The sequence below is a fragment of the Trachurus japonicus genome, chromosome 5 (assembly GCF_045865225.1).
Source record: "Trachurus japonicus isolate A0001 chromosome 5, Traja_1.0".
In the NCBI taxonomy this organism is placed as follows: Eukaryota; Metazoa; Chordata; class Actinopteri; order Carangiformes; family Carangidae; genus Trachurus; species Trachurus japonicus.
Genome location: NC_140911.1, coordinates 23,359,994 through 23,384,240, shown reverse-complemented (window position 1 = coordinate 23,384,240; position 24,247 = coordinate 23,359,994). Strand labels below are relative to the sequence as shown.

The window sequence follows — 24,247 nt, the reverse complement described above, 5'->3', positions numbered from 1 at the left end:
AGCTCTCATCCATATCCCCCTCCCTCTGGTTCCAGTCAGTAATGAGTAAAGAGTAATGAGTTATTATGGTGAGGTGGTGGAATGACGCATACAGACATGCACTTTAACAACACCCATCCCCTTCTACACAGCCTGGTCGGGGCAGGAATGCTCTGCCTTTATTCCACACTGATGCTCTGTGTTAATGGTACAAACATAGATGGAGGGGGGGTTTATTGTTCTGCCTGTTTGGTTCAGTGTAAACAAGCCAAGGTGACATAATGAGGGGGCTTCTTATTAGGAGCAGGGCAGAGTCTGTTTAAAGAAGAAGACATGATGACAGACAGCGGTGACTGTGTCATCTCTTTATCTCTGATTTTACCTGCTAAATCTCAGTCATGTGCACAAGTGAAAAACACATAATTTGTACTTTATGAACAATATTAAAAAGACAAATAAATCTGATTGACAAGAGCTGTGACACATCTACTCTGTAAAGTGGAGGTGGAGTTGGTGACGGTCACATGAACGATGTAACACAGTCAGAATATGGTGTTTTTTACATTGTAGAAGGTCACGACTTCTGAGTTGGGAATGGGACAAACTTACTATCTACCTGCATATGACGTGGTTAAACAGCAGTTAACAGCAGCAGCATCAGTGACTCAGGATCTGCTGACGTCAGACACGATCTAGTCAGTCACAGGAGACACTTGACGCATGTCGGAGCGATTTAAATATTTGACTACTTTTACAAACTATCATTTTGTTAATCTCGGTTTCCTCTTAGTCGAGGAACCTTAATAAAGACCAACTTAATGAAACACCTCTCACTTCTTTTAACAGTTGCAGTTACTTTCATGTTCCTCTTCCTGAATAATTGATACATTAAATTGAAACGAGTCTCCTGTGTAACAGTGGAACAGGTGCAGTGCGTCAGAAGAATCAACACTGTTTAATAGAAGTGTTAGAAACCAGTGGATAGATAAAAAAAAGTGCAGAGCAGGGTAGAGACTGTAGTGCTTGGCCATGTCCTCCTGCCTACAGCAGTCTGACCTCTGTGTGTCTTTCAGGTCTTTGATGCTTCAGAGCTGATGTGTTGATTTGAGGAGGAGGATGAGGAGGGTGTTTCCTCCTCCATCTTCTGTTTGTCCTCATCCTCTGTGATCACTTCTTCTGTTTCCATCTACCCTGTCCTTCCTGCCTGCTCCCATCTCATCTCTCCTCTGAACCGTCTCATCTCTCTAGTTTTCTTCTGACTTCCCATTCACCTTGTTTTTAGCAGCCGGCCAGGAGCGATTCTCTCCTCAGTTATAAGTCCACTTTAAGTCTGCTCCTCTGTCTGTATTCACCTGCTTCGTCCCCTCCTGCGTCCTCACCTCTGATTAGACTTTGAACCCAGAGCCCAGTCCGTCTTTTGGTGTGAGGGTAAAACCAGACCTTCCGCTCCTCTGAGGAATGATGGACATGCTGTTCAAATAAAAGTCTCTGCTCTGTGCTGACCCGTTTCCTCTCCTCTGGTTGGTTTAGAGCCGTGTCCTTCGCTGCTGCTTCAGAGACACATGGCGCAGCTGCTGAGTATGGACAAAGACATGGCCGCCTCGTTCCTCAACAGTGTCCTGAACCAGCTGAACTGGGCCTTCTCTGAGTTCATTGGCATGATCCAGGAGGTAAGACAGAAACCTCATGGTGAAGTGTTATATGTTTACACATACAGTATGTATCTAACCCATAAAAATATACATGTTTCTGTTGGCCTATGTTTGTTTATAATGTAGACACATGGTACAAACACAAATCAGGTATAACATTTATGACCACTGACAGTTGAGGTGAGTAACACTGAATAACAGTTCAGCATGGCACCTGTTAGTTGGTGTGATGGCTAGACGACTGGGTCAGAGTAGCATCTCAAAAACTGCTCTTGTGTGGTGTTCCCGCTCTGCAGTAATCAGTGAGTGGTCCAATGAAGGAACAGTGGTGAACGGCCACAGGGTCACGGTGGCCAAGGCTCATTGATACACGTGGGGAGTGAGGGCGGCTGGCCCGTGTGATCCGATTCAACAGACGAGCTACTGTTGCTCAAACTGGTGAAGAACTTCATGCTGCTTCTGATAAAAAGGTGTCGGAACACACAGTGCATCGCAGTTTGTTGCTCATTTGGCAGCAAAAGGGACCAACACAATATTAGGCAGGTGGTCATAATGTTATGCCTGATCAGTGTAAATAGCTGGTTCTGTGTGTGAGTGTGAGACTAGTTTCCCAGAATAGGTAAAAATGAATGGAAATTTACAGTGTCAGTATATAACGTTATATAATTTTTATGTCTGCTATTTTAACAAACTTCCATACATACAGTAAATGCATGTTTTATTTAATATATTGTTCACATATGGTCGTAACATCTTATACCATATGAAGAATCGTAACATAGATATTCTCAAAGTATGTAAACTTATATCTTAATTTATCCAGAGGATGTTTATATTTGATAGGTAACATATAGCAACACCGCTCTTGATAGAGGGACATATACGTATATATACATATATATATGCACAACCATGCTGTCATTTTGATGATGATTCGGTTTAAAGTAGATTTTATTTGAAAAAGTTAGAAAGTTTCTCATTGAGTTTGTTTTGAAATCACACTAAAATGAGATGAAACCTGCGTTAGTAACTGACACCAACACATCCACACAAGGAGACGTTTGGCAGGAATGTGAGCCTGGCTGGGCCGAATCCAGTGGGATGGTCCTTTTAAGTCAACCTGACTGGCTGGTATCAGAGTAAGATGCAGGATCAAGCCCATTTGTGAAAGCAGTGTAAGAAGTGCTCTTTGTTTCCCTCTAATACGATTATTTTGGCTTTCAGATAAATCCTCACTGAGACTCATGTGAATCATCCAACCTCTCAGCACTGTTTTCTAATTGATCATATTCCTGTGAGATTATCTGTTATTTACAGCGCAGCAGCCTGATTGTTGTTCCCTCACAGACGCAATGGGTTTCTCTTCACGCGTAAACTGCTCAGAGAGGAAGTCTGAGTTTAGCATTAGCTCATCTTTGCTGTTTATGTTTTAATGGGATGTTAATGTGTCTGTGTGACACTCCTCCACTTTGGTCCTGACTGAAACATCTGTGGTCACTTGACTTCTGTTGAAATGTGGTGCAAATGAACTGTAATAATGATTCTGCTGATCCTCCGGCTTTTCCTCTAACTCCATCATCAGGTTTAACTTGTCCAATACTTTGGTTTATGACATGACGCCTGCAGCTCTTATGACACTGCCACTGGATGATGTGAAATGTTAGCATGCTAACAAGCTAAGCCAAGGTATTGGGCAAGTTAAACCTGATGATGGAGTTAGAGGAAAAAACTTGACTTGTTGTTGGTCACCAATCATGACTATCAAAGTTTTCTTGATGGAAAGCTGTGTTGATGACGTCATATATGGACAGAGATCAGGCTGTTTTAACTTTTAACTGCATGTCACAGTCATTTTACTTCAGTGATGACATGTGCTGGCTGTAATGATGTCCCTCCTCCCCCCTGTTTCTCTGTCAGATCCAGCAGGCTGCAGAGCGTCCAGAGAGAAACTTCGTAGACACACGTCAGCTAAAGGTAAACAAACACAGAAATCCCTTTTCTTACAGTAAAGCTATCTACAGCCGATCGGTGTGTATCAGGTGTACATGTCGGTGCGTGTTCCCCCTGCTTCTCCCCGATTCACTCATTGTGTTGGATGAATATCTTCAAGGTGTGTGCGACCTGCTTCGACCTGTCCGTCAGCCTGCTGCGGGTGCTGGAGATGACGGTCACTCTGGTACCTGAGATCTTCCTGGACTGGACCCGGCCCTCTGCGGAGCTGCTCCTCAGACGACTGGCTCAGGTGATCCAAAACCAGGAGACGCATACATGTGATGGGTGGAGTGGGTTCAGGGTTCACTGGTGGGGTTAGTCTAGGCCATGATGGAAAAGTATGTGTGAGAGAGAGAGCGAAAGAGAGAGAGAGAGTGTTATCTTTGGTGCTGACAAACATATTAATATTTGATGCATCTTCCTCCTCAGTTGTTGAACCAGGTGTTAAACAGAGTCACAGCGGAGAAGAACCTGTTTGATCGTGTCGTCAACTTAAGACTACCAGGTACACACACACACACACACACACACACACACACACACACACACACACACACACACACACACACACACACACACACACTTGAAGTTATAGTTTTGTAAGGCCATTAACACTTAATTTCTCTGCCTGGAAAGTTTCTTTCAGAAAACATAATTTGGCCCAAATTAGAGGAAACACATTTCAAATATTAAGTTTGAGTTGTTTACCCCCACATTTTTGTATGCTCAGTTCACCGCGGACTACAATTGCTAATTCATTGGAATTAACTAATTATGTTTATTGTTAACTAATTAACTAATTATGTTTATAAATAACTAATTAACTAATTATGTTTATAATTAGTGGGGTATTCTGAATCTATTGCCACAAAATGTAATCTGAGTTAAGAGCTACACATATGCATATATTTATGTGAAGATATAAAAAAATACATTGTCTTAACATGTGAATCCATTTGTGGAACATGTGAATCCATTTGTGGAGCAGCAACCTACTCTGTAGGTGGGCTAACAGGACAGTAATAACTCCTCTGAAGTTCAGCTGCTCCAGCTCTATTTGGGAGGCCGGGGTTTATTGGAGCATGTGAAAAAGTAATTTCTGTCAGCAGCAGGGAACTGAGAGAGACTCTGAGCAGGGGGAGAGATTAATAACTGTTCGATTTGTCATGTAGTCTGGCGGTGAAGATGATGGAGTGAGGATTAAGAGGTGGAAATATCCTGAAGTATCTTGTGTTCCATGTCTCTGACAAGGACATGATCATTTATACTGTGACTGTGTTTGTCAGAGATGTGTAGGATAACACCTCACATCTGAAGGTTTTTAGCTGAGTCATTTTAACTGGAGCAGCATGAAAAAAACAACTAGTGGAGCTTAATGTATTGACTTGAAACAGAAGGAAACGGCTTGTTAGGTCAGAAAACCCCCCCTGAAGCGACTAGCATAGTTTAGCTGAAACAGCAGGAAAGAGCTATCTTAGCTCAGCATAAAGAGTGGAAATAGCTATGTAGTTTAGCGTAGCGTATAGACTTGAAACGTTGGGAGACAGCAAGCTTAGCCTAACATATAGTCCTGAAACTTTTTAAAACAGCTATGAAACACTGTGAAACAGCCAGCAAAACTCTATTTAAAGTAAAAAGATCTGAACATAGGAAACTGTAATAGAAGTTTGACATTTTGTAAAGATACCCTGGATTTCCCTCTAATAGACTTAAGAGAGAGTTCAGTCCTTCCAAAAATCAAACCAGTTAACAAGTTTATATATTATTCCTCACATTACAGCATTTCAAGATAGTCTGACTTTGAAAGGACTGACTAATAGCGTATTTACAGATGGCAATAGCTGCAGTGAGACCACTGCTGTCATCAGTGCAGTGAGATGAATCTTTCTGAGTCAATATTAAAACTAATGTGTTTGTGTTCCAGGTCTGGAAAGTGTCGACCACTACCCCATCCTAGTTGCTGTTACAGGGATCCTGGTACGAATCCTGGTGGACGGAGAGAGACAGGGGTGAGTCTGAGCTGGCTTTTTCTTACCCATAATGCACCTGAGCCTGTCTGGTAGTCAACTGGACCTTTTCTAGTTATGGAATGGCACCAGCTTCACTCTGACTGCTTTTTGCTGTGTGCAGAACTGTTTCCTTGTGCCTTTAGTCCTGTGAATCACAACATTACTGAATAGAAAACAAAACACAGACAGAGAAAGAGTCTGAGAGACCGTGTGTGTGTGTGTGTGTTGTCGGCGGCGGCCCGTTCTGTTTGCACTGCCATTCAGTTCAGCTCAACTCTGCTGAAGCTGGTCCCTGAACAATGGTGTTCAGTGTGTTACATAATATTTCACCTTCCTCTTTGAAGATAATCTCTGAACAGTCTGTGTTGTGTTCACTGTCTGGTTTGTGCACAGAGTCTTCAAAATAAAACAACTTTTACTCTAGCGACCTACAAAGAGTTCAGACAACAGTTCAAAAGTCCTGACCAGACTGTTTCTGAGTAAAACTGTTTCAGAGTTAAACAAATTTTCTGTTGCACATGCAGTCATGAGGGAACAGGAGGTTGTCAGGGTTGTCATAACTCTACAACTGTGTAGTATGTTTTTTTCTCTCTCTTTTTAAATTGAATTATTGCACCAGAGGAAATGTGCCTTATGAAAAACAAAACAAAAAACACAGGAATATTAACAGTAATGTTTGTCAATCAATATGTGGAAACAAAAGCTTAGAATTGAGACTTCCATGTGAATCAAATAGTTTTTCCCTCTGTGTGCAGCTCTGCACATGCACTGTAAAATGATTACCCCACATTTAATATTCAAACAAACAAAAACAAAGCGCATGCCATTGGGTTTTGGTTTCTAGACCCAGATTCTCTGCATGTTCTGCTCTGCAGAAATGAGGGTCTCTGTGCAGATGTGTGAGGACTCAGCAGTCGCTCTGAAAATGTTCTAATTAGAGAAACACATCTCTGGTCCTGTGCGTCATCCGTGACTGTCACGGAGCCGCTGCTCTGGGCTTTTCATCAACATTTGATTGAGCTTTAATTAACATAGCCGCTCCTCCAGTGACACGGCTGTGAAGGCAAATCCAAACTCATTACCTCTCAATAACGCTCAAGCCAAACGACACGGTCGAGGATCCATGGACGGTTCTGGGATCAGCATGAATTGGTGGAGGGGAGAAATCAGCTGCGTTAAACTGTGTTAAGGGAAAGTGTCCCTTCAGGCCACCCGTACTTTACAGTCAGTGTGTATGTGCTGCATTTTGTGGATTAAAGTGTCCTGATGTGGCTGAAGGGTGTTTGTCTCCGTGGTTAACTGGATAATTGGGTTTCATCCAAACACAGAGGAGTTTTAATCTCTGTAGAATAACATTTTACCCTCATTTCACTGCTTCAGAGGCAGAAGAGACGTTCTGGATTCCCTCCTTGTTTCTATAGGGAGACTCACACACTCAGTAAATCCTCAGACAATGACTGGAGCCCTTATTTACCTCAGGCACAGTTCGAGCCAGGTCTTTATTTCTAGTTTTCCCTTTACCCCAGTTAATGCAAACTCAGTATTGTTCATTTCCACAGAACCAACTCATCAACCCTGCAGTGTAACTCACACTCACATATCAGGTTTTTATATCCTTGTTAATCCCAGATTTCTTCTCCATCACTGTTCCCTCGTGTTTTTATTCTCTTTTTTTTTGTTGCACTTATGCATCAATGAGAAACTTTTCATATGAATTATGGATCCACATAGTTGTGAGATTTTTTTTTAATCATGTAATTATCACCGTCAGTATTGCCCGCTGTGGGCTGTATCTTAATTGTGCTGGTTTTTAAATCACTGATGAAACCAGATCTTACTAAAAGTGACACCCTCAGATCTCAAGTCAAAATTTTCCTCACTCTCTAACACACACACACACACACACACACACACACACACGAGGCCACAGTGGGGCAAATCACGGGGTGTTGATGGGCTGCAGCATGGAGGAAATTCAATTAGCAGATGATAAAAGCTGCGACTGGTGCCAAAGAAAAGCAGCGACTGGCTGAGAGTGAAACTCTTCCCTTGGCTCCGGCTCATCTCGTTCTGTGGAACAAACATCTGCTGGCTGCATCATCCTGAGGAAGGGGCGTGTGTGGAGGCGAGATCTCAATGCATGCTGTCTGCATGGCAAACATTGGCTTACCCACTTGTCACTCAAAACAGTCACAACGTAAAGCAGAAGTAAGCGATCGTTTTGGCTAACTTCCTGTCAGCAGATGGAGTCAGCAGTCCCCGCCCTCGTCCCTACGTCACCACATGCACGCGCATCCCTTGGCCGCACACACAGAGAGGACCGCCCCTTTATGCCGTTCTCTCTCCTCATTGGATAAAGGTTGTAGGATACAAGGAAAGTTTTCTCCTCGGCTTACAGCAGAGCAGAGTGACTGAGATATAGAGTGTTTGGTCTGAAACACGGGTCTAAGTGATTGCTGTCGGAAGATATAACTATTTAAGACCTATATTAACACAAACATTCCGCTTACTTCTGCTTTAATGAAACGAGTGAACTGTGCAGTCGTCAAAAAAGAGGAAATTAGCTGAAGAAAGTAAATCTGTTTTTCTACCAGACTATAAACATGTTTTTTCTGCTGTAAAGCTGGACATTTTAAAGATGGGACTCTGTTGCAGGCAGCCATACTCAGAACCGCAGTTATTGGTTCTTCCATAATGACCTCATACATCACTTTATGTGTGTGTGTTATTTTAAATCTGATTTCACATATTGATAAATGTAGGTCTTAGTACTCAAGCCAAACCGAGTGTCCTACTGCTTCCAAACGTTGTAGTTTCCCCTTGGATAAAAGCATCTGCCAAATGAGTCAATGTAAATACTGTAATTGAGCATATAGTTGTGCTCCTCTGCATTTCTCATTGAACCAGGATCAAATCTATCACTGTCCAATCTCTTTGCTGCTGAGCTGCAGATAAAATCATTATTTCATAATCAGGATATTGTCTGACAGGATGAAGATAAATCCAGGTTCATGGCAGCAGCTGTGCTGTGAGTGGGGAGGGGGGTGCATCTGTGTGCACATTCAATATTTACAACACAATATTTTCCCCCTCTTGACCCTCTCAACAGGATTCCTAGTACTGGCAGCATTTTATCAAGTGTTTGTTGTGCTTACAGTTACAGTTAATCTGCTGTTGGTCGGCCTGTTTGTTGACTCCATCAGTTGCTCGGCTCCTGTTATCACGAATCATTAGCTGACGCATCTTTTAGTATTCACCCGTCGTTCTGCAGCAGGAAATTGATTGATTGTCTCTACTGGTTCCCGTTTATTCATGTGTGTGTGGCTCAGCATTTTATGATTCTGCCCCTTATCTTCTTTGAAAGCGTCTTCAGTTGGGCTCATCCTGGACGTCCCAGTGGAGTCACAGATTAATGAGTGTGACCGGTCACAGCCTGTGTTTTATCAACAGCATCTTCCAGCACTGGGAAATGGATTTATATAACATAGAGTATACTCTGCTGGATTGTGCTGTTGTAATAGTAGGATAGGTTGGATGTTGTGTGCGAGTACTGTACATCCTCGCTGGCACAGAGCAGTTCAAATCCATAAGTAAACACACAGGGGGAGAAGAGACCTCAGGATAGCAGATACTTGGATCATTAGATGATAACTCAGCTTTAAAACTCATTAATACCTCAGTCACCCAGCTCAGATACAAAGCTGTCAGGTGACAGAGCTCAGCTGCCTTTCAGGTAACTTTTACACAGAGAACAAAAGCTCAACACAGTCACGTTAAGAAACTTTGGCATTTCTACCGACCTGCAGCAAAGGGCCTGGGCCAGAATCAAACCTTCACTCAATCTTATTGAGCCACTGGGGTACCGCACATTTGATATGCAGGCTCCTGTATTCCATAATGACTGAAATAAGATCTATACAACAGACGCAGATGCTCACGCAGCTGTAGAAATCTGAGGGAAATGATGCATCTGTTTCTCACCGTTTTTTGTAAATCAGACTTTTATGCATCTGCTCCCTGTGGTTGTGTAGGAGGGTTGGATGCGTCACCTATCGGCTCTTAGGAAAGAGGTCGTGATGCTGCAGGTTGTGGCAGTTTGTGCCCATGATGTAACCAGACACCATTTACCATGTGGATGCCACCATGTACCCAATACCCAAGAGGTTTGAATGAGCTGAAGCCCCGGTGAGGGAGCGCTGTGATGGCAGCGTGGCGTTGTGTGATTTGACTGCTCTTGTAAAATACTTCACAAATATGCAGCTGCAGTGAACATTTCCATCGTGAGCAACGAGGCAATGAAATCTTTCTGCTGTGACACAGAGTGAGTTCACTTCAGCTGTTATCTCCACAGCCGATATGCTGAGCTGCTGGTTCACAACAAATTATCAGGCAGTCAAAACACACAGCTCAGGTCTAAAGAGAGGAGGAGGATCGGTCTGATTCATGTCTCTCTCTGCATCTGATTCATTTCCGTGTGATGCTTTTGTCTACAAAACACCCAAACACATGGACTCAGTTGATGTGTATCGTCGCAGGTTGAAACTGAGAGAGATTATTCTGAGGGCAGAGGATTGGCTATGTAGCGAGGGCCTGTCTGTCTAATAACACTGGCTTAGATATGAAAGGGAGAGAAATGGTTATCTTTTTTTAAGCAATAGTTCAACATTTACAGGAAATATGAAACCACAGCCAGAAGCTGGTTGGCTTCCTCACCACAGCTTGGAGGTTACACACACAAAGTCTCCATCTCCTTATCCCCACACAACCAAATACAAAGAGTTGTTTGTAGAGCGGTCAGAGCCAGCACAGCGCTGTAATAGCAAAGGGCAATGGGGGGATGTCCCAAAGTCCAGTTCAGCATAAACAAATTCCAGTGAAACCATCTTGGGTGATATCGTATTGTTGGAAAATTTATTTTTGCAACAGCTGAGATTCAGCCAAGTCCTGCATAGAGATGCAAAACCTGCAGCATGGACTCATTCCCATGAACACTAGGGGAAACATTTTTGGACTTGTTAGTCCAGCAGTCAAACATATCACCACCTTTCAGAAAAAGTTTGCGGAAAAACTATACTCCCAAAGTTCATATTTCCCTTCAGTCGACAGTACCTGGATTTTTAGAGCAATAAAGTAAATTCAGCAACAAATGAAACAACAAATCTGTGTAACATATTTTGAGGGTGTTGTGAGTGTTGTGAGGTCTTAATCCAGCGTGTTCAGCCACATGAGGTGTAAAGTTAAACCGAGCTTCCTTCCTTCCTCTTGTCTCACCTCTCCTCCACCCCCCCCCCCCCCTCTCTCCATCTCCATCTCCATGTTTCTGTCACTAACAGACTCTCATCTTTGTCTTTCGTCAGACGGCTCAGGAGATGTGTGATAATATGCTGCAGCGAGCTTCATGTTGGTGCACGTCCTCTCCTGTCACTAGTCTTTACAGTCATGAGTCATGACTGTAAAATCATCCACCATCCACAGTTAAATGAAGATCAGCTGATTAGTCAAATTTAACAAGTTTGATTAATGGTCAATTAATGGTGCAAGAAATGTTATTCTTGAATTGTTGGTCTTGATTCAGGACTTGTTTATCTTGACTTGAAACTTGACTTGAGACTTGCTGGTCTTGATTCAAGTCTTGTATGGGTTTTCCATCAGTAACCATATACTATGCTACAGTATCATAGGCTGGATGTTGAACTCACTGACTTATTTGAGCAGCACAATGTGATACATGTTGTGGTCAGTGATGAAGACTTTGCGAGGCTCCTCTCTGACTCTGTCCTGCAGTAACTTTAGTAAGTGGTTTGGGATGGATGGCGTTTGGAGTGTTCAGGGTCAGGGGTCAGTCCAGCGATGGGACACCACAGGAAGGCTCCCCTCCCATTAATGGCTTCAGTGTAATCAGTAATATAATTGTTGAAATGAATAAAAGCATTAGTGTCCACTGTCCTCCACAGCAGGGCTGGACGGGCTCCAAAACGCAAACTCTGGATCTTTAACAAAAGAGTCCGGAAACTAAGTCCTAATAGCAAAAGTGTTTTTTCATAGCTTATTGAACATGTACAGGTGAGGATGACTGCAGCAGGTAAATGTAGCTGTCCTTGTACATCTTCTGGGGACGTTGCTCTGGGCCCTGGGCCCTGGGCCCTGGTGCAGATCAGTGAGGCTTCATATTGAGCAGATAATCCTGCAGCTTCTCAGTAAACTCTGACACTGAAGCTGGAAGAGTGTCTGTCCTCCTCTGCCAGAGAATGGCTTCTTCAGCCCACGTTGTGTTTTTCTCATATGTAAATTTGTGCTGTTCTGTTTCACTGTACTTCTCTTAAAGTGAAGTTTCACTTAAGGTCATCTATCATCTTCAGAAAGGCCTTGTCTCTATAATTAAATATTCAGAGTTGCATCTTCTCCTTCTGCTTCTCTTTGAGAGCTCAGTGTTCAGCTTGGTACCAGCAGCTAGTCACCTCACCACAGATAACTGGCTCTGTGAAGAACATGCTAGTGCATGTTAAACCAATACCCGATCTCTTTAAATTGCAAAACGTTGTCTTTACGCTTTTTTGTTCCGATTTTCCAGTCCTGTCGCTAAGCTAAGCTAAACAGCTGCATGCGTTTGTGGAATCTGAATGATAAAAGCATGGTGAACATCAGTTTTGTGGTCTTATCACCCCTCACCTCTCTACCATGATCTAGTTTCAACATGAATGCTTCTTTAGTTTCTCCTGCACCTTATTGCTCCCATTAGTGTCCACACATAATGGTAGTACATATTGACCAGTGAGTATAGAATCCATCAGCATTATGTTGATGATATTTAAATGGTGCTCATCCTTAAAAACTGTGCTTTTATAGCATCCTGCTGACTCTGCAAGGAGATATGCAAATGCACAAGGACAGTGGACACGGTTATTACAGAGGAACACCAGCAAAGAGCATGTGCTGTGCAAAGAATCTCACACTTGAGTTGTTTCAACTTCAATTGGCTTTATCTGGCGTCATGCTTCAGTCTCACGCTGTTTATAATTATTTCCAGCTGGTTTGTTTTGTGTTGCTGCAGATTCTATAGTTCTGTATTGGATTGAATCATGTGAAAAGTGAAAATCGTCATAATATAACCAAGACTTACAAAATCCATTTTTTTAAATTAATGCAGTGAGATACACACTGGATACAACAACATGATCCATCAGCAGCAGCAGCAGCAGCAGCAGCAGCAGCAGCAGCAGCAGCAGCAGCAGCAGTGTCTTTTCCAAGTGTCGGATGCTGAAGATGTAAACACATGTCAAACTGATCAGCAGTGTATTGATCAGAGTCTGACAAACGTTTGGAGCCAGTTGCAGTAACACAGGGAGCTGTCTTACTTTAAAACAAGTGTTTCCTTCTCAGCAGAAACTGTAGAAAAAAAAACCCCATCCACCACCATTTAAATCCAGGTTGTTGTGATGTTAGTGGCTGTGGATGCTGAAAACCTGCTGAAGCAGCTTCTCCTCTGAGACATTGATTCATTTGGACAGCATTGGGCCACAGACCGATGGTCCTCACCTCTGTGCTGTGAACAGTTAAACTTGAGCTATCCTGTCCTTTTGCCTCTCAGGGTTAATGAACATTTTGCAGGTGTTAGGCGTTTATTCTCTGATCTTAAATCGCAACAATGGCGACTAACTCACGCGTCATCGGACAGGGGATCATGAAGTAGCTTAGCATAGTTAGCGCAGCATTTCTGCCATGCCCTATGAGGTCCATTCATCATTTCATTCATTCCTCACACTCTCTTCTTCCATCCATCCACAACATCATCTGCACATGCCACCAATTCCACTGCCTCTGTATTTTTCTTTGTCTTTCTCTCAGGAAGGAAAGGCAGAAAGACTCGTAGTTTTCAGCATTTTTATGAACACATGGACTGTGATGAATAATACCAATATACAGTACATTTTACTGGACAGCGTTCAGTTCACAGCCACACTCTCACTCTGACATGCATATACATTTCCAGTTGTGGACTTGATTACGTGTCTTTCATGTTTGTCTCATAATGTACCTCATGCTAATGAATTGAATGGGGAAGCGGCCATAGAGTAAACAGCCTTGAGCTGTGTGCTGAACTCATTTCATGTCCTGGTGCGGCTCACATGTAGCCAGCTTCATTAATGGCTTTTGGCCACTCGTGGGTGTTGGAGTGTTGGTGCGTGTCATAAATCAGAGCTGCTGCTCCAGTTTCGTGGCACTCCAGGAACCAACTGGATTCTTAGCAGCCTCCATTCACCTGTACACACTTGTTGATGTTGTGATTTGGGTCACACAAAAAATGAGGTATCACAGCAAAAGGTGGGACATAGAGTATTCTCCCTGCTGCAGGTCAGTGTGCCTGCCTGTGGCTCTCAGCTTCAAGCCCATTGGTTCTCGTCTTGCACGACATGAGGAACATTCATGATAGCATTAATCAATCTTGTGATAATGGTGTTGCTTGCGTTACTGTACGTAAACAATTATCAAAGTGTTCATATGCAGTTTTGCTTGGTGAAGCTGAATTAAAGGTCACTATGGGTCATCTCCTCTGACCTCCCTCTGCTGCAGGTAACACTGCTTCACAAGCAGGTTCAAACTTCGGGGTCCAATTCAGAGTGGTCAACGTCTGCAGAAAAATAATTGGCACAGGCCAGGAAAACCCTGCAGGATATGTTCAACAAAAGGTTGTACAATAAAGCATTATCCATCCTGTCTGACAGCTCCCATCCACTATACCAACAATTTGAGCTTCTTCCTTCTGGTTCCCTTTACAGACTTCCACCAATCAAAACCAACAGATATAAACAATCCTTTATCCCAACTGCCGTCTCCCTCCTCAACTCTAAGAGGAGGAGGTAGTTAATTGCACAGCACACTTTAATCTTACAGCACTTTGGCCATCTTGGTCTAGTAACAGCACAGTGGGTTCAGTTTTATCAATTATTTATTGCCTTTGACTGTCAACATTTGTGATCTGTCCATTGTTTACGTCAGTGTTTTATGTTTGTATGTTGTTTTTCTGCTCATTGAATCTTGAATCAAACACATGATAGGAGCCATAATTAAATGTGCACTGATCCAAGCAGAAAGCTGAAATTGTACACATGTCACTCTTACCTTGTCTGTCTGCGACTCTCAGTTACAAGCTCAATGGGTTTCACTGAAGATGTAAAGCGCAAGATGAACAAAAAACACCCCATGTGGTTCAGTATTAAAGTGAGTGATCTGGAGATTTCCAGAAGATTCAAGACGCCGTCCGCTATTTAAGATGCATAAGCAAAACGATTCACCACAGCATCTGCATGACAGTAAGACTTAATAATACTACTGTTTGCAAACTGTTCCTACCATCGCTGAAACCAAATCTGCACTGTCGGCACAGAACATGAAGATATTCATCATGATATGACTGAACCGCTGCTGACCTGACCCTTTATCTTTGTTTCTGAAAATGTCACTGACATGGCAGTTTGTTTATTCAGACTGCCAGACTCTGACAAGACAGCAGCAACGCAGCTTCAGTCATTTCTGCCTCTGTCTGTCACCAGAAGAAATAAATACTAACAACATGACTCTGAAACGGGAACATCAGGGAAGCTGACAGATGGGTGGTGGTGTGGACTTAATGGATTTATGGAAGGAACTCTTCACTTTTTGTGTTTTTTGTTGTCGATCAAGTGTCTCTTAAACCTGGATTATGACTGATGTTGCAGGGTTGTTAAATTACAACCTCTATTTCATTGCCTTCCACATGCTGAATTTTTCCGAAGGTGCAGTGCTATAGGTTTATTTCGGCTCCACCTCCAAACTCAGTCTCTCCCTCTTCTCACTTCATTTTAAGGGAGAACCAGTGTTTGCTGTTTCTTTTCTGTTATTTGTTTGTTGAGAAATCTCACCGCAGCTTCTTCCATCTTCTCTCTTTTCATCCGATGATGCCTCCCTCCATCTTCTCCCCATCGCAGTCTCTCAGTCTAACACTCTGCCTGCGTGGTGACTCACTCATTCATTTTAATAGTGTTATTTGTGGTAGATTTCTTCTGTCCATCACTCTCGTGTGTCTGCTCACATCAGGACTATTAACAGCCACCCCCTCCTCCTCCTCCTCCTCCTCTACACTGTAGGAAATCAATGGTGCTAATTATTGTCCATTACCTCAGGCTGAAAGACATGAGAAGCAGCTCACAGCCATCCACAGATTAGATTGGGACCGGGGCTAATTAGCTTAGCAGCTTTGGAGCATGAGAGGCCTGGGCTCTGGGGATGTTGTTTTTTTTTTTTTTTCCACCACATGAACTGGGCCTGCTGCGAGTTTTATTGCTCTGTGCGACCATCGCTTTCTCTGCTAATCTCTCTCAGCTGGGAAGATTGTTTTCCAGTAGCCATGTCCCACTGAGTCTGGCAGAAGGATGAGGAAGAAGTTTTTGTTTCCATGGACGTCTTTGAATCTGAGGCCTAATCCTCATGTACGCGGGTACTTTTGCAAACTGAGTTTTTTCCTCTTCCATTAACAAAAAAAAAAAATTCACATCCACACCAGCATGTTTAAAAAAAATCTGTCTATACGTAAATGTAAAAATGTAATATAAATGCTGTGCATTGCATGCCACAGGAGCAGGCAGTGAATACATTTTTTAATTTTTGAAAAAGTATTGACCAATCATAGCGAACCTGAAGTACCAAATCATACTTCCGTTCAGATGTAGCTTTGCTACTGTTAATTAAACAACCTCAGGTACTGACCTGCAACTGTTGAATTTTAACACTTGGAAACAATAAAGCAAAACATACAATAAACAGAAAACATCACCCTTTTAAACATGTATCATTGATTAAAACTTTGTTTTAACCAAACCCGTGTTTTCATTACCAGAAGGGTTGAACCTGCGCAGCTAATAATTGAGAATAAGCTGATAATAACACAGATAAAATGGATATTTAGCAGCTAGAGATCAGAAGATTTTTAATTTGTACTTAATTATTCTACACTTTGAGCAGTTTGTCACCACGTCTTTATATTCCAGTGGTAAGATAAATAACAGAGGATTAGAATAATTATAAAAAATACAAACAAAGACGATTCTAGTTCCTCAGTAGAGAGGACACCATCAGCAGTGTCACTAAAATAAAAGTCTATGTCCTGTAGTGTAATCACTGTCAGAAATGAATTTGAAATGTTGTGTGAGTTGAATCTAAATCACCCCCAGCGGCATGATTATTTTACAAATTAAATAATTAACTACTTCAAAAGTGACTCAGTCAATCTAATTGCTGCTTAATAACGCTGACAAGGACGAGCACATCAGCGATGGTAATGCCAGTCAGTCAGTCAGTCAGTCAGTCAGTCAGTCAGTCAGTCAGTCAGTTGGCTGGATGGAGATGAAACGTGGTTCTGCCTTTAGGACTCTTACTGACAGCAACACATCACTGACCCCCACCCCCCTCCTCACAGCTCAGTGCTCAGACTCTCTTCACTCCTGTCGCTCTCGTCTTGCACTCGTGTTGCATCACCACTGGCTTACATCACCTCATTCATAATCATCTACATATCTGAATTAATCGCGCTCATTGAAAAGTTTCTGTCTGAGATCCATACCAGCCATGAGACTGTGCTGACTCTTGCAGTAGCGCCGGCGCAGCTTGTAATGAGTTGTAGTGAAAGGCACCACCCCTGTCGCTGGAACCAGGAGAGAGAGGTGATCCTGCGGGTCATATGTGAACGTCTGATACTTGATTAGCTGCAGGCTCTCGCGCTGCACAGGGAATTATTATTCTCCGCTCTGCTGACAAAGACGATCTCACACATGCAAACTCTACTGATTTCCATGGCCTGTTATTCCCCCCTTGGGGCCTCATTTTGTCCACATTTCCCTTGTATTTAATCTGCACGCCAACTGCATTCATTAAAAATGCAGATACAGAACATCTAGGCCATACACTGAGCTATATACAGACTATAGACTGTACTGGACTGTGAGGAGTCGGCATATTTTACCAGCGTGCACGATTGCAAAATGTAAATGGAGGGGATAACTGGGTGGTACTGTGTGGGTGGTCTTGGTGGGCATGGATAACAGGGCTGGTTGTTGTAAATGATACAATACTGGTGTAATTTATCTCCAATCTTATATGATATCAGACGCACCATGAGTGATATAAGCAGTCAACACCAAGAGTCATTGTTTTCACCTTGGACCTGCAGTCTCATGCAAACTGACATGTTAGACAACTAAGGAAACAATTATGGGGTTCGAGATGGGTGGGGCTAAATACACTCTAAAGTTTGTCAGTACAGAGGGTAAGAGTAAACATTAGCACAACTGCGCCAACAGTGTGTCAGGCACTGCTTGTTCTGATCCGCCCGCTAGTCTCTGATTCTGGTCTCAGCAGACTCCTCATGTGAGTTTTGGTCTGACTGAGGCTCCAACATGAGGCTGAGTCTCATGTTAAACCATCGTTATACTTCCTGCTCTATGACCTGCCAACCTGGAACAAGCAGCGGTAGAGGGCGCGACATAAGACCTCATACAGAATTCTCAGTGAAGAAGTTATAATACATGAGCTTCTAGTCACTTTTTTATGTGGAAAAACCATGTTAAAGACATTATGAATCATATTGCAGTGTTGGTTTATAAACTATCTGTGGAAGAACTATATGTTCTGTTACTTAATAAATGGTGAATGTCTGGAACATATAAAAAACTGGTCTTTGCTATTGGCTGCTTTCCAGCACATGATCTCTCAGTATCAACTGTCCAGTGTGAGAAAAACACTCAAGGTCAGTTGTGTTAAATGCTGCTCTTTTTTTTTTTTTTTGAACGTGAAATTACTTTGTAATCAGTGGGCTCTGTGGCAGCTGCCACATGCGGAGCACTGCCTGCTGGGTTTTTACTGTGACCCTCTGTCAGAGAGTTTCAGTGGTAGAAACAAAACCTTGATTCACTGACTGATGAGTATTGTGTCTGAAGTTCTTTACAGACATGTGAAACCTTCAGATGCGAGGAGTGAGACTCATCCAGAGCCATGTTGTCAGTCAGTCGTTGTGTGTCTGTCTGTCAAACCATCAGTTCAATGTTGACTGTGTGTCCAGATCTGTGACATGTGTGTGTTTGGTCAGGTGTGTTGTGTTCATCCTTGTGTCTGTCACACACATGGACAGTTACAGTTACATAGGAAGCGTTGTGTGTTGCCTGAAGACAGCGGCATCCGTCTTGTCTTGTTTTTCTGTCAGTCACATGTTCTTTTCCTCCGTCAGTCAGTCCGACACAAACTGAATCTGTCCATCCTCCTCTGCTCCCAGTGTTTCCTCTCTCCATCTGACACTGTCTGTCAGACACTGCTGGTTAAACTGATGCACTTCCCTGCAGCATCTCCTCTCCTCTTCCCTCCTCTCTTATATTGAACATGTTATAAATGAGCTCCAGACGAGTGAACTCCACATCCGCCAGTGATTCGTCCTCACTCCGCCCGTCAACACCCATCAGTCGGCCTCCAGTGCGGAGCTATGGATTTCTTCAAGTCCAAGTTTCATTCGTTTTGTTGACTCTGACTAATGCGTGTAACAGGCCAGTTTGTGTTTTTAAAATTTAATGCTTTGCCGGTGTACGTGGACAGAAAGGTTCACAGACTCAGTTCACTCATCTTGCTGAGTGGGAGAGATGATGTGGCTGTGAGTTGTAATACTAACACAAAACTTTATTTTTATAGCATTCATCATCATTAAATGCAGTCTGAAAGATGAGAGGGCTCTTGACAAAGACATGGGTCATTTCCTCAGCATCTTCCAAAGGAGTGGTGTCAGTCAAATTATTGCAATATTTCCTGAATGAAAAAAGACTTGGGATGAGTTGTCATCTCATGTTTGGCTTTTGGTAGAATTTTCCATCATAATAAATTTAAACAACTCAAAGGGAAAGAACAAAATGTATTTTCCATCACAGCCCAAATACATCAACCAGTCAGGATTATGATTAGTCACTACTGTCATTTTGTGGAGCTTTCAGTCACCGTCACAGTCCACCACTGTGGTCCAGAGTCGTATATCTCTCTCTGTCTCTGAATGAAATGTGATCATGTTCCCCTCAGGATGAAGAGATGAACCTGATAGATACGACCTGATACACATCAGCATTTAGGAGGGAGCACGGCTGAGAGCGGCCACATGGCTGCAAATGAACCGGAGCCTGAAAATGACATTGAGAGCATCAGTGTGAGATGAGCATCACACTGTCGCTGCTTATAACTTTTAAAAGGAGTTTTTCTCCCTGTGGAGGTTGAGCATCTAGTTTTGATTCTCTTATGAATAAAGTGAAAATGACCAAAATCTCTCTCTGATCTCAACTCATAAATGAGTGCAAATGAGAGGACATGTTGGTCGAATTTGTATCAGACGCATTGAAAAAAATTGCCGCAGAGACTTGGTGCTGGTCCTAATTCTGCATTATTAACTTGATCCCTCTAAATTATTGATCTGTTGTGAATGAGAGTTTAACTGGAGAACTTAACAGATATTGCAGCACAAAATGACTTCTACGTCTAATTCGCAATGTTAGAGTCACATCACAGAGTGATGCGTCTTTCATCTCCCAAAGAATCTTCAGAGGATCACAGGCTGCACATAAACCAGGAGAAAAGGACATTCATGAGCTCAGTTAAGTATATCTTTTAAAGACAGACAGTTTACAGGTCACAGTCTTTAGCAAATGGCAAAAGCTGCAGTTCCTCAGTTCCATATTCCAAATTTTTACAGCTGAATACAAAATCAAATTTGGTCTCTACTGTACAGTACAGTACCCTGGGATCCAGACGTGAATATTTATGTTAAATTGAGGGTGTTGCCACTTGACAGGTGGGTAAGTGTATGCGTGCCACAAACCGGACCCACACGTGCCCCTCCTCTTTGGCCATTTATGGATAAGTCAGGAGTCAGAGTCAGGTGCTGCCAAGATGGCAACAGTGCAGCAGCTCACAGCTCACTGCTCTCACACACGGAAGCACCAACACACAACAAACATCAGAGAGAAGCTGGAGCGAAACGAAGAACGAGCTGAAGAAGAGCAGATTTAGTCGAGAGTTAACACATTTATTGAACATCACAGTGCAGTGCAACAATAATTAAATTTACTTTCACTGGTTGAGCTGCTGAAATGTCAGCATAACCTGGAAGAACTGGGTTACAGTCACTGTATGTATATAAGAAAACAACAATATGACACCTACATTCTTCAAGCTGCACAGTATACTGAATCTACAGTGCACGCTCCAACTAACTTTGCTTTTCCTACTTTCCCTAAGAACCTAACTGTGCAAGTGATCTAATGTTTTAATTGGTGACAAGCAAACAATAGTGAACCTGGTGAATGTCTTGTTGGCATGCTGCAATCAAGCGCTGGCTTGTTTTATTAAAATCACTGGGTGAAAGAGTGGATGTGAATCCAGTATCTTAGACTCAGCCTCAGCGTGTGTTTCATTTAAAAAGCCACTGTTAAGTACAGTAGGTGTTATTGTGCTGTGAAAAAAACAGTTTGTTTCATTAAACAGAAGCATTCATTAGTTTTTCCGTTCTAATTATATCTAATTAGTTGTAAAACTGAAGAAGTCTCTAGCTCATTTATTCATTCATCTGAACATTTGCTTGTTTTTTCCTCACAAACCTCAACGTGTGCGTTGTTGCATGTTGCCGAGGTGTGAACACAGTGGGGCTGCTCTTGTGTCTGTGTGTGATATGTGCAGGAAACTGACTGATTAGATCTTGGGCTGAAAAATATATTGAATTATGATAAAAAGTCGACCCTCATTTACAAAGTAATGTGGAAGATGCACTTGGTGTTAATGGTGATATGTGTGACTGCAGTGGCAGGTGCAGGTGAATTTCACGGTTGCATCTATGCGAGGAACAGAACGAATACAAAGACCCAAGACTCTGATCTGAGATCTGTTTGTATGAAGAAGTCATGAGACTGATCTGTGTTGAGATTCTCCCCTTTTTCAACATGTAACAGGATCTGTTACATCTGTTCTGCAGGATCACAGATGCTCAAACAGTGAAGTCCCTCACAGTCAGTGTTTGGTCCTTGTCTGCAGATGCTCTGATTGGCTGAAACATTCAAACTGTTTGCATGGATGTTTAAACAACTGCATGTGCGTGCGTGTCTGTAAATGCATGTGTCTGTGTGTGTGTGTTTGCCATTGTTGGCTCTGGAGCAGATTTCCCATCATACCAGTGGTCCTCTGTTACCGTGGAAACGACAGAGCAGCGTAAATTGGAGTCTGGATGGAGGGTGGGAGACGCCGACGGTCTGAACCAAGAGGAAGTTCTGAGGAAAATAAAACCGGTGGGGGGAGGAGGAGGGAAAAGAGGAAAGACAGAGGAGGAAACAGACAGACGGGAGGGGTCAGAGGTCAGAGAATGAAATGTAGGAAAAAAGGGATTTACAAAGGAATAAATGAAAGAGGCAGAGTCGTATGGATGGATGAGAGGTTTAAGGTGGAAGGAGGGAGTAGAGGCTGGATGAATAGATCTGAGGAACAGGTAAAAAATCACAGGGTGTGATGGAGAGAGAGTAAATACACAAAGAAGAAATGAAAAAACACAGACAGGAAGACAGGACAGAGGAAAGAGGGGCAAAAGAGAATAAATGAAATAATTAATTTGTGTGAAAATATTGAACATTAAAGGCACAATGTTAACCGACTAAAATGTAAATGATAAGACGCTTCAGTGGCTCCAATTGTTCTGCTCCACAAATGCACCATCTATCAAGCTGAGGTAAAACAGTACAGGGGGTTTTCAGGAAGCAGTGAATCCAGACGTCCTTCTAGTGCTGAATTTACCAGAATTTCTTCAAGTGTTTCAAGAAGTTGTGTTTTTTTCAACATAATCTCTCGGAGCTAATGACAAGCACAAGTATTTACGAGTACTAATAACGACAAAATGAGAGAATTTCATATTGCTCCATAAAACATAAAAGTTGGAGCCTGAGGTGATGTCAAACGGAGTCTGTTTTGTCTGACAGACTTTAAACACAACCAAATGAACTCTTGACATATCAGGCTCCAGCAGCAGTTTGTAGAATTAGCTCCAGCTTTATCAGCTCCATGATGATTACACATGAATACAAAAGTAATTATCGAGATTATACATTATACTCTGCAGAAGGAGAACCTTGACTCTTGACACTCTGAGTATGTGGTGATACGGACACTTTCATTTACATGTAACAGATTGAACAAACACTTCCACTGTCTGTCTGTATATGAGGAGCATTGTCTGTTTTTAGCATCAGCTGCACACGGTGTGAATCTCCGCGGCCAAACATCATCTATAGCCTCATCTATAGATTCAGTCTTACTTGTGTTGCCTCGTAGCATCTGAAAGCAGAGCCTGTGTGTGTGTGTGTGTGTGTTTGTGTAACACGCGTCATCGGCGGACGTCTATGGACACGGTTAGATGTTGACGAACGGCTTGGCACAACACCAGCAGCCACTTGGCTCTGCAGTCGGCGCACAGATGGAGCCACAAACTAAGCTAACATGCTAAATAAATGAACGCCGGGGTCCGATCGCATCCACCCTCATTAATACTACTTCATCTAATTCATTTATTTACCCATTAGACGTGTAAGTGATTCACTGAGCTGTGTGAGGGCAGCATGCAGTAACCTTGGTTTATTACTTCTCCTGGTTTTAATTGTAAACATAGAAATGAAGTTGTAGGTCTGTGTTAATATCCTTTTTTTTTTTATTTCTTGCACTTCTCCTCCCCACTTGAAACGGTTGGTGTTACAGTATTTATTGTAACTACTAAATCTGCTGCAAACCACCAATCGATTAAACAGAAATAGTGGCTGATATAATTTCCCTCGACCCAAGGTGACGTATAAACACAAGGGAAAGCAAAATCAAGGCTGCAGGACTTGGCTGAGAACCAAATCTAAATGGAAATTAATATAGAGCAAAAACACAGGATGAATGTGGCAACATTCTGGTAGGAAGGGGGTGGGGGAGGTGGTGGTGAGGTGTCAGACTTTGAAAACTAGATACAGTCTCAATGCTTCGCTTCTGATGTTGAAAACGTGAAATAATTTTCTCAAAGCTTCAGTGCTGTGATTTTTCTTCTCGTGTTGCTGTAGTCGTGTTGCTGCTTTGTGTGTGTGTGTGTGTGTGTGTGCGTGTGCGTGTGGGTCGTAGAGAACCAAGGAGGTGTTTGGACGTGAGGAGACGTCCTCACTGACGGCAACAGCCGAACCAACATCAACACCATCTGTAAACTTCTATAAATGCTCTGAGGCATAAATCGGAAATGTTCCAGGGAAGCTGATTGACTGTTGTTACAGGAAACACACACACACACAGACACACACAGACACACAAATTTGTATGAGGTTACACTTGAGTGCAGGTTTCATCACCATCATCAGCAACAGCAGCAGCAGGTGTTTTGGACTGGTTGAGTCAATGATTGATCAGTTATGGTTTAATCAGGATGAACATGTTGCCTGGTGTCATGAAGGTGCCTTCCACTGCCTCCATCACGGCACGTCATACTCCACTTTCTCTCTGTCTTATTGCTTCCTGTTGCTTCCCGGCCTGGATATCTCCTCTAATCTCCTCATT

General features: G+C 42.7%; 1 protein-coding gene across 2 annotated transcripts in view; it reads left to right on the top strand.

Annotated features, from left to right (window-relative positions):
* rnf123 (ring finger protein 123) overlaps positions 1–24,247 on the top strand; it is a 133,169-nt gene that overhangs the window by 38,566 nt on the left and 70,356 nt on the right. For both annotated transcript variants that reach the window (XM_085776775.1, XM_085776776.1), the window contains exons 32-36: positions 1,510–1,649; positions 3,549–3,605; positions 3,742–3,873; positions 4,053–4,128; positions 5,548–5,632. In XM_085776775.1, coding sequence (XP_085632901.1) covers positions 1,510–1,649; positions 3,549–3,605; positions 3,742–3,873; positions 4,053–4,128; positions 5,548–5,632 — 490 coding nt within the window. The remainder of the gene's footprint in view (positions 1–1,509; positions 1,650–3,548; positions 3,606–3,741; positions 3,874–4,052; positions 4,129–5,547; positions 5,633–24,247) is intronic.